Raw genomic sequence first — 12022 nt, 5'->3', positions numbered from 1 at the left:
TCATTTTCATCTCTTTCATTTCTGTCACAAATAGTCTGAGAGGTTGTATGTACTCAAATCTCTGCAGACTCAATTCCCATACATGCAGCAGTTTGGCCTCTTCCTCCCCTAATCCACTTCCCTGATACTGCCCTGAAAAATATCATCTATGACCTCTTCATTACTAAATACAAAGGCAGTTTTTCAGTCTTCCATCTTGCTTGACTTTTGCTGCCTTTGATTCTATTTAATACGTTACCCTTCTTAAATGTCTCTCCTCATTTGGTTTTAGTGACACAGTTTTCTGCTGGGTTTCCTTCCATAGACTGTTGTTACCTAATTTCTTTCTCCTTCCTTTCTTTGCAAAGCGTAATCTTCAAATGTCTATTTTTTGCATTCTGTACATGTGTCCTGGCTTCAACGCCCTGAATATATTAGTAAATGCAAAATCCCTATGTCCATCCAAGATCTCCTTCCTGAATTTCAAAACTGGACATTTCCATCTAAATATCTCTGTCCTCTCAGCAGATCCTAACCATCCCTACCTACACCATTGTCCTTCCCCTACTATCCATATTCATTGCCTCCTCTTTGCCCTGCCTCGGGGAGAAACAGTAGTATCTTCCTAGTAAGCCAGGAAAGTCAGAGACTTCTTGAAATCTCCAAATTCACCCTTCCTAATACCTTTCAGCAGATGCTGATGATTTTTATCATTAATGCTTCCCAAATGTATACAGCTTTCTAAATCTCTACTGACTTAATATTTCTAGCTGGATTATAGTAAGAGCCTCTTGGCTCTTGTATCTTGCAGATCTATACTTTGCACTTCAGCTTTTATCTATTTCAAATCTTACACCACATTCAAAATGAACTTCTTGAAATTCACTTTATATACCACACTATCTCCAGCCTGACACCTTTAGGTGGCTGCTCCCTCCTTTGCCTGTTATATTCTTTCCCATAAATTTTACTTTCTTAGCTCCTATAAATCTTATAAGATTCATCTCCAGGGTACCTTCTCCAGGAAACTTTCTTGAACCATCACAATTCCCACTTTGTGTGCACTTCTATCAAAGCAACTATCTTACTGTGTTCTAACTGTTGATGTTTCCACCTCTAAATTTTCCACCTATAGACTCTAAATTACTTAAAGGCAAAGACTGTGATTTATCCATATTATGTGTCTGTATGTAATGGAAAATATTAAGTGCTATGTAAAAATTAGTGAATTTTTTTTTAGATGGATTTCACTTTTTGTTGCCCAGGTTGGAGTGCGGTGGCGCAATCTTGGCTCACTGCAACCTCCACCTCCTGGGTTCAAGTGATTCTCCTGTCTCAGCCTCCCAAGTAGCTGGGATCACAGGCACCTACTATGACACCTGGCTAATTTTTTGTATTTTTAGTAGAGACGGGGTTTCACCATGTTGGCCAGGCTGGTCTCAAACTCCTGCCCTCAGGTGATCCACTCACCTTGGCCTCCCAAAGTGCTGGGATTACAGGCATTAGCCACTGTGCCCAGCCATGAATTTTTTTTTTTTAATGATAAGACTTCTAGCTTTGTCATCAGGTATGAATAACAAACTCATTTTGAGGGGGTGTAAAATTATTTGACTACTCCAAATATTTAAGTATCACTAGAAATTAGTTACATCTTAATTTATTTGCAAATTAAAAAATGTAAAATGATTTTTTTTCAAAAAAGTCTAAAGGTAAAAAAATATAAGATAGCCACAATTAAAAGGATTTTGTCTCTCTCAATATAGTAGATATTTTAGATATTAAAAAGTACCATTTTGTACTCTTAAGCTTAGACCACACTCAAATATTACTGAATGGAATAAATGTTTTACTCCATCCCCTCTTTATTCTTTAAAGAGATTTAGACATATTAGTAAACTAGGCAAAATACAGAAGTAACTAAGCAAATGGTAACCAATCAGGAAACCATGGTTTCAAACACTCCTATCAATTAAAAAGAACAATAGGCTAAAAAGAAAGTAGAAGAAAGAATAGAACCAATTTCCAATTTGACACTGTTTTCTGAGTCAGCTCAGCATTTTTCAAAATGTGTTTCACATAACACTATTTCTTTGAGAATTAATAAATAAAATATAGAGTCTGTCAGTAAGTTTGGAAAATTCTTCAAACATGTCTCTCCTTTATAGGCTTATGATGCCTCAAGAAACCCTTTAAAAGATAAATATCTCAAAATTAATTTATCTAACTGCCGCCAAAGGCAGTTGACCACAACCTACACACACACACACACACACACACACACACGTATCCCCTTCATTTCATGTAATACTAATAACATGACTGTTAAGAAATTATATCTTCATTTATTTATTTCTTTGAACTGGCAAAAGTTCCATCATCCTTTAAAATGCAGATACATTGTTAACGCAATTTGCTATGGTGAGGAAAACGTAAGGTAGAAGAGATAAATTTGAATGTTACCTCTGCTACTTTCTGGCCATATAATATTAGACAAGGCCTTTAACTTCCCTGATCCTCAATTTCTTCATCTATAATAAGGAGACAACATCCTCTATATGATAAGGTTATCAGGAAAATTACATGAGAAGATCAATATGAAAGTTTACCAGCTATAAATTACTATGAAAATAGTATGTAAAGTAATATTACCTAAATAATAAAATGTTCTAGTGAAAAAATATTCTTAAAAATTTTTGTTGACTTCTAAAATGCATTTATGTAACTTACCTGTCCTAATGCCCAACTATCTCCAAATACCTGAGCATTTCTCACTTCCAAGTTATTAGATGTGGTCATATCATTTGAAGTACATTTATCAAAGTTTCCACACAACCCTGATAGCTTGTTCTAAAGTAAGAGAAAATCACCAGGAAATATTCTGTAATCACTGTCACATTTAAGGACTCATATTCATTAAAATTTTTGAAACATTTCAAATATACATTTAAGAATTTTTACATCAATCATTTTTAAAAACTAACTTGAACAAAGTGGATTTTCTCATGCCAATTTGATTATATTTGGTGATTATTTTAATTTACAGAAATATTTTACCCAATTTCAAGTCCTATTTATCCATACTTACCAGTGCCTTAGCATTAATACAACTAATAACATAAATAACTTGGAAAAGTTTAATTCAAATAATATAGTACATATAAAAGTGTATGTGTATACAAATGTGTATGTGTGTTTATACATAATTCATGTGTATATATAAAACTCATAATTATATATATTCCCATCCTTGTTGGAAATAAGGATATAGAATGAAGAATGACAGATATATTCCCTACTTGTTGGAATATATCATATTGCCTACTTGTTGAAAACAAATTAACCATTTGTTTTTCCACATCCCCCTTCCTGATGCCTCAGCTTTAGGATAACTACTGTTAGTGGCCACTGTCTTTGAACAGATGTGATCTCTGAAAACAGAGGCCTCATGGAAATAAGTGGCTATAGCAGATGTAATTCTATGATTATTGCCTGCTTTACCATAGACATAGGCAGCCTACTTCACCAATAAGGGATGCATTCTATTCTTCAATATTGAAGAGAGCGTTCAGCATGTTTAAATTCAAGGTTTTAAGGAGTAATTCTATTGCTTTTAGGAAATATCACTGCAAGTTCTCCTCCTTCATCTACTAGTAAAATATATTCTTATTCCTTTTGGAAATAAGGATATAGGATGAACAGTGGAGAATATTAGTTGAAGAAAGACAGCAATGACCAAAGGTTATTTCAGATTCATCAAAGAAATGCAAGATGCTACCACATCTAAAAATTGATCTTCAGGTTTTATTCTTCTTAACATTGAAAGACTATAACTTTAATATACAATCATATCTTACATTTACAACATATCAAAATCTTTTTTAAATGTATCTTTTCTGTATTTTTGAGAAGATATTGTTGCTATTCTAATTTTTCTCTAATGTGACAAAAATCATATCTATGAGTCTCAGTCTCAATTTCAGACAAACTAGAGTTTAAAAAATACATCAATATTTTGAAAACAACTTTAATATATGAATTTAAAATATTCAGATAAATATTCAAAATATTTAATCAAATTTTAAATATTTTAAATAGTAAACTACTTAACAACATTTAATAAAAATATGCAACAGGGAATAGTATTTAAATTAATTTAAAATATAAATTGCCAAAAACTGTAAACAACTCAGACTGGATATTCAACCATGAAAGGATAAATAAACTGTGTGGTACATCCATACAACAGAATACTACTCAGCAGTATAAAATTCATACAACAACTTATATGAATCTTAAATATACTTTGCCAAGTCAAAGAAGCCAGACCCAAGAGACTACAGATTGTGCAATTCTATTTATATGATGTCTGATAAAGGCAAAGCCATAGCAGTGGAAAATATAATCAGTGGTTGTCTGAGGTTAAAAGGTAAAGATAGGGGTTGACAATAAAGAAGCAACATGAAGCAAATTTGCAGGTTGATAGGTATGTTCTATGAAGAACAGTTCTGGTGGATACAAGACTCCATGTATAATATGGTTTGGCTCTGTGCCCCCACTCAAATTTCATCTTGAATTACAATACCCACATGTGGAGGGAAGGACATGGTGAGAGGTGACTGAATCATGGGGGTGGTTTCCCCCAACCAGTTCTTGTGATAGTGAGGGAGTTCTCACAAGATCTGATGGTTTAAAAGTGTGGCATTTCCTTCTCACTTTCTCTTTCCTGACACCTTGTGAAGAAGGTGCTTGCTTTCCCTTTGCCTTCCACCATGATTGTAAGTTCCCTGAGGCCTCCCCAGTTATGCAGAACTGTGAGTCAATTAAACCTCTTTTCTTTATAAATTACTCAGTGTAACGTAGTTTTTTATAGCAGTGTGAAAATGTACTAACACAATGCATTTGTCAAAATCCGTAGAACTGGACACAATAAGAGTAAATTTTTTTTACATTTAAAAAATAATTTTACTGCATGTCAACTTAAAAAGAATATCCAGGACGTGGAGGAAAACATGGAAGGCAAATTGTAAGAACGGAATCTAGTTGCATCATGAACAGATCATATAATCAAGAAGCTGAAGAGAGAAGAAGAAAGCTGACCTATGTACCTTGGAAAACTGGAAACTGCATGGTTAAAGTAAAAAAGAAGTGTACACAAATGCTGTACTTAGTTGGTAAAGTTCTTTTTCACAAGGGTATGAGTTAGTAATTCTGAAAATATAATCTACTTATTAAAGAAAAACACTAATCATTTTATTTTCATCAAACATCAAAAAGTAAATGTGATTTTATTCATTGCATCTCAGTTGGAGCTTAGGTTAACCTACCTTCCACTGTGGCCCAACTTTGATATGAATAGTTGTCTTCCTATCCCAAAGAATAGTAATATCTTTCTCTGGGAAGTACACTACAATATAGTAACCAGCCTTCCAAAGCTGATAGGTAGGTTTGTTTTCCAGAAAAAAACCTGATCGTTTCTTTAAAAAAAAAAATAGAAAAGAAACAAAATGAGTAGTATGTTCTCTAATCAAAATATATCAAATTAATTTAGTTAATATTTACCAACAACTATCTATATACTAATATTGTTATTTGGTCATGTCTGAATTCTGTAAGAAAAGACAAAACAATTGCACAAAATAGGAAATACATAAAAATTGATAACCAGACACGAACTAGCAGATGAACTCCACATAGATAAATGGGTAAAGGGAAAAGGTATTTCAGTTACATGTGAGGAAGAACAAAACAAGGGAATGGACATAGAATACATTAAGTGATATCCCTGCCAAATTGGAAATTCTACATCTGTGATGAATAAATATGACAGAATGAAAAAGCTATGGCCTTGCCTGCAAGAGAGAGAAATGTGGTCCTGCTCATGTTTCTGAGGAGTTAATGAGAGCACAGAAAGAGTCTACTGACTTCATTAAATATTTACGGAAAATCAGAATTATTAAGTTTGGTAGGAGACATTGCCAATTCAGACAAAAAGAAGCTGTGAAGTGCTTCCTTTAAGTGAAAAGGTGAAAGTTCTCTACTTAATGAGAGAGATAAAAAATTGCATGCTGAAGTTTCTAAGCATACAATTTCTAAGATCTATGGTAAGAATGAATCTTCTACCTGTGAAATTGTGAAGGAAAAAAATTCATGCTAGTTTTGCTGCTGCACATTAAACTGCAAAATTGACAGCCACAGTGCATGGTAAGTGCTCAGGTAAGATGGAAAAGGCATTAAATTTGTGGGTAGAAGACATGAACAGAAATGTGGTCTAATTGATGGCAACTTGGTCTGCTACTATCTATGGTTTCAGGCATCCACTGGAGGTCTTGGAACCTAATGCTCATACATAAGGGGGAACTACTGTATGTGTGTAGTGGGTTGGGAAGGGTGAATTACCATCAGAGGAACTCAGAAAGGCTTCTTGCAAGGAAGGAGTGGGTGTGAACTGATCTGCAAGAGATTATGCATAGCAAGGTATAGAGGGTTGGGAATGAGAATGGAGAAGAAATCCTTCCAAACGAAAGAAATGGCTTGAATCAAGACATAGGGACAAGAAAGTCAAAGATTTATTCAGAACTAAGGAGAGTACCAAAAGGTTAGAGCATGAATTACATGATGGATCATAGCCTGAGACCTTTTGTAAACAAGTGACCTATACAGAGTAATTATCACATGTGCAAAATGTAGTCAATAAAGGCTTTCAAACAGGGAAGTGGCAGACCATGGTTGGTCTATTAAAAGAAGATAATTTATGCAGCAGAAAGGATAAAGCAGAAAGAAACGAGAGATGGAACACATCAGGAAATGTTAGAGTACTTTTATCACAAAGCAGGAATACACAATATTCTTTATGAGCAAGGGCTATACATGGTTATATTAAATCTGACCTTGAAATTAACTCATATAATAACTTCAAAAATGCACAGTTAACATCAATGTAAGTCAAATTTGGCCAGAAGCAAAAAATTGGGAAAAAGATATGAAATTCTTTGATTACTTTTCTCCTTCAAGTAATAACAAAAACATAGTTTGAAAATACTGCACTACAGTAGGCTTTTTAATAAATATTTCAAAGGGAAAATGAAATAAATTTGGTCATATCCATAAGAAGTTTTCAGTCTCCTAGACCAAGGTCATACTTAAAACAGGTACACAATATATTACACAGAACAGTATATATTGTACATAATCATATGTTTTGTTAACTGGCTCTCCCTGATTTCATATTCTTCCCAATCCCCACCCTCACTGACTAGGCTTCAGCTATGCTGACCCTCTTTCTTTTCTTCAAATTTACCTAAGCTTTTACCCATCTCAAGTGTGCTCTTGGCGTTCCTCCTGCTAGGACTCTGTTCTCCCAGATATTGGTGTCATGGCCTCATTCTCATAAGTTGTGACCCATTTGCTCCCTCCTCTGTGAGGCCTCCCCTGATTGCCCCAATAGAACTTTCATCCTCAAGACAGGCTGGATTGGTAGACGTTTGGACAGTGCAATGCTCTTCCGATTAATGGCAGTCCCGTGCTCAGAAGTGGACCCCCAACTTGGGGTTTCATATTCTGTAATTGCCAACTTGAAATTCTAATTTTAGCTGTGAATTAGTGTTTTGTCAGTGAAGTTCAATGAGACAAAGAATTATGTGTCTGGGCCTTGAAGCCATGTCTCACATCTCCTGCTCTCTGCCCAGCCTCCCTGGGATTGGTTCTCAGGTGCCTGCTTTGCTGCAGCCACCCAGAGACCACTGCTTCGCTCCACTCACAGCACAGAGGCAGGATTAGTTGGACTTAGGTATGCACACCTAAGTGCCAAGTTGGAATTATGAGGCAGGAGGGCGCTCAGCACTGACAGGGTGTGCACTCACCTCAGGACTATCCCTATGCTTGAGTGAGCATGGCATTCAATGATGATTTTTTAAAAAACACCATGACACATCAAGAAAGAACATGAAACAAGAAAATAAACCTTTTTCCCTGTTTTGAACAAATTGTGTAGCTTTCCCTGCCCCCAAGTTAGTCTCTGCCACAAAACTTATGTTGTTTCCACCGCACTTTTTAGTATCTTTCTATCATCTTGCCTTTGACTTCATTGTTTCTCTTTTGCTCAGTTTAGTTTTGCCTCAGTCATCCTGGTACAAATGCACATCTTTTCTATTTGGCTCTAGACATAAAATCCTTCATTTTCATTAGCTAGGGCAGTTTACTACAAGAAAATCCTCTTCAGTCAAAGGGAGTTGCCATATGCCTTACTTTTCAGATTCATAAGTAATACCTCTCATTAGAAAAGTGAGGTATTATGAATTGTACAAAATAGAGATCTCCACTTCAGATGAGAATTAGAGCATTTTAAACAAACTCTAATGATGTTAGCAAGGCAAGTTAGAAATATGGAGAATTAAAATATTTAAAGTATAGCTTAAATAAATCAAAATATTTATATCTTATACATTTGATAAAATTAGAATTGTACATTTACATATGAAAATAACAGAGCTTTTTTTTTTCTTCCCGTGGATGGGTGATCCATCTACCATAAAACAAACAGAACTTATTTTTCACTTTTCATGTTTGAGAAAAAAATATTGCAGGGGATTTCTTTAGGGACAAACTATTTTTATGCCTTTTCATAAAAAGATTAACTTATGTCATACAGCCTATCTAAAGGAGATTCATTAACACTTTCATACAAGTGAAAATTGGAAATTGAAAGCTATGTGGAGTTGTAATCACCACAAAATGTGTGACCAAATGTGTTAAACTGTCTTTATAAGACCCTTTACTATTTTCTCTTGTTTCTTTTTTTAACATCCTTGTTTTTAGAAATAACCTTCAGCTATAAATGACTATCTGGTTGGTGGTTATAATAAACTGCTGTAATTACTTTAAAAACATGTCAACATGATTATAGAAACTCTGTTTTGCCAAAAGTTTGACTGTTGCCCAGTTCGTTTCAATGTTTCTGACTGAAAGATGAGTTATGTTTTAAGGTAATTGTTCTCAAACTTTTGTGTACACAAGAATTTCAGGTACCACTGAAAATATCAATTTTGTTTTCAACATCAGCCATTCCAATTACTGAAGTAGGGCTCAGAAACCAGCACTTACAAGAAAAATTCCAGGTGTCTGTAATGAAGATTTGCAGACCAAACTGAGAGAAAACACTGTTCTAAAAAAATCTCAGAATATAGGTCAGTTTTTAAAGGTCATTTGTCAAATCATGTACTTTCTAGCTCTAAAATTTCTTGCCTATAAAATAAGGTTCAAATATCTTGTACCATTCAAGAGCTTCCATAGTCTGGAGTCACCCCCCTCAATCCATTGCCTTTTCCCCATGCCCCCTGGAAGGCAGCTGATGAGGACACTCCTCCATAAATCTCTTTTCCAATCCCTCCATAAACTGTCCTATATAGTGTGCTTCCACCAATCTAAACGACCTGCAGTTATCCAAACGTGCCATTTCATCTCTCAGCTCTGCTCCATTGAGTGGGTTTATTCTTCTGTACTGATTGCCACCCTACTCCCTCTCTTCCCTCAGCTAATGCCGTCTCATCCTTTAAGACTCAGTGCAAATCATTTCCTCCAGAGCATGTCTTCTGAGCCTTCAAAAATAGGGAGGATAAAGGAGATCAGAAGAATCATTTCTTCAAATCCATTCATTTATATTTTCATTTCAATCCTCACGCAAACTAAAGAAATAGATTCTAAAATCTTCCCAAATTTACAGATGGGAAAGCTGCAGCTTGGAGAGGTTAAGTAAACCTGCCCAAAGTTACAGAGCAAGTAGGTGATGGAACAGAGGTTCCAAGTTAGTACTGAGTGACTCTGAAGTCTATGCTCTTAACCACCCTAAGTGCCCTGGGTTGCTTTACATGTTCTTCCCAGGAGTTCCCATATTATCCTACATAAATTCCTGCCATAGGACACCAAGCTGCACATCCTTATTTACCTGACTGTATCCCTCACTTGAGCAGAAACTTCTTAAAACAGTGAAATAACACTGTTGTAGCCCTGATAATTAGCACATGTTTTGATATTCAGTAAACATTATAAAAGAATGTATGACATGAATGAATCAATGAATGAATGAAATTTATTCATTCTTTCAAATTGGGCAGGCTCCAAGAATACAAGAAACAAGAACTTGGAGAGAACTGGGGAAGATAACCTCACAGGGAGTTTCATTAAAGTATGATACACGTTCTAATAGGGTGCTTGAGGGTATGACATGGAGCTCCCTGGAGGAGGTATGATAAGACACATTGCATAAGAATAAGTTAAATGAAAAGACAGATGCAGGAAGGAGTGATAATATTAATGAAGGACTAATAAGATGCTCCACCTTCTTGAATATGGGCTTAAAGCAGGAAGGGGTGAAAGAGCAGGCAGGAGAGGTGGGTAACAGCCAGACTGGCAAGGCCTTGGAGGAGCAGTGGGAAGGCATCTGAAAGTCTTGAAGAACCAAAGTGACATATTAGATTTCCATTAAAAGTGTACATATACAAGACCAGGCACAGTGGCTCACTCCTGTAATTCCAGCACTCTGGGAGGATGAGGCAGGTGAATCACCTGAGGTCAGAAGTGCGAGACCAGCCTAACAAACATGGTAAAACCCTGTCTACTAAAAACACCAAAATTAGCCTGGCATGGTGGCACACATCTGTAATCCCAGCTACTTGGGAGGCTGAGGCAGAAGAATTGCTTGAACCCAGGAGGCAGAGGTTGCAGTGAGCCAAGATCATACCACTGCACTCCAGCCTGGGCAACAGATTGAAACTCAGTCTCAAAAAAAAAAAAGTACATATACTAATAAAATTACCCATGCTATAGTATGTGAGCATGGATTAGAGGTGAAAGACTAAAACTAGAAGCCAGGAGTCTAGTCTGGAAGCCACTGAACTAATCTGAACTAATTAAGGCAATAGATGAGGATTGCAAAGACCCAAATGGAGACTATAGGAATGAAAGGAAGAGGGAAGAACTGGAATACGGAGAAGGGAAGTAAGAAGTAAGAAGAGAGAAGTCAAGCATAATTTACTGAAGCCACACAAAATGAAAAAGAAAAAACAACGTAGATCTCCTAACCATTTACAGAGAGAAGCAGCCCAAATCATTTCTATTCTATTTTCAGTATCCTCAGGACAAGTTCAAATGATCCTGAAAGAAATAATTCACTAACCTGTTTGTAAGGAGTATCATTCAGGTAAATTTCAGTGTCCCCAACTGAAATCAAAACACTTTTAGAACAAACAATATCGTTGTCAAAGCATTTCTTGTTCTGAGCAATGACAGATATATCTGAATCATCTGTACTCTGAAATGTCAAAAATATTTTATTAATATAAATATATATAATCTATATTATTTTTATTTGTATTAAGAAATCTTAAAGATCAATATTGACAATGGATTGCATCAGAATTGAAAAACAGCTTACCTCTAAAATAAAAAGTCATTTTAAACTAATAATGTAAAGAATTTTATAGAAATATTGTAGGATAGCTCAATCTTTAGACACCTAAAATATCTTTGTTAAAATTTTGTTTTTCCAGCCAAGTTTTTCACCATTTAATTACTATAACTCAAATGTATAAACCAATTTCATTTTCTTTATCAATAAATAATTAACAAAACAATAGGTCACTTAAGGAAATCTTTAAAAAAATATTCATTTGAAACATGTCTTTTGTTTTATCTTAAGCATATTTCTGGCTCAATAATTCTGTGTCTACAAATTAGAATTCAAATAGATACAAAACTTTAGTATTTGTTAGTAAATAAAACAATGTGTATTATTTGAGAGCCTGCTTTGAATTTTACATATATTATCCAATTTAATTCTTAAGAAAACTTTCTGAGTTAGATATTAGTTCCATTTTACAGAAGAGAAAACTGAGGTAAACAGGGATTAATTGATTATATAAGGTTGCATAGCTGAATCTGTGCAGGGTCAGCTTTCAAATCCCTTATATGTTTTGTCTTGTCTTGATGCCACTTGTAAAGAAATTAGGAAGGGTCTAGCAATGGTTGAGAAGAAAAGACAATTTTAGGT

At 35.1% G+C, this 12022-nt stretch overlaps 1 protein-coding gene across 5 annotated transcripts in view; it reads right to left on the bottom strand.

Moving 5' to 3' along the window:
* The window catches only part of OTOGL (otogelin like), a 207807-nt gene that overhangs the window by 71472 nt on the left and 124313 nt on the right, over nucleotides 1-12022 (bottom strand). For all 5 annotated transcript variants that reach the window (XM_035257116.3, XM_078336974.1, XM_078336976.1 and 2 more), the window contains 3 exons: nucleotides 11150-11284; nucleotides 5304-5453; nucleotides 2707-2826 (listed from right to left, as the gene is read on the bottom strand). In XM_035257116.3, coding sequence (XP_035113007.2) covers nucleotides 2707-2826; nucleotides 5304-5453; nucleotides 11150-11284 — 405 coding nt within the window. The remainder of the gene's footprint in view (nucleotides 1-2706; nucleotides 2827-5303; nucleotides 5454-11149; nucleotides 11285-12022) is intronic.

The sequence above is a fragment of the Callithrix jacchus genome, chromosome 9 (assembly GCF_049354715.1).
Source record: "Callithrix jacchus isolate 240 chromosome 9, calJac240_pri, whole genome shotgun sequence".
Lineage (NCBI taxonomy): Eukaryota > Metazoa > Chordata > Mammalia > Primates > Cebidae > Callithrix > Callithrix jacchus.
Note: the sequence above shows the minus strand (reverse complement) of the source record. Positions and strands in the feature narration are given on the sequence as shown.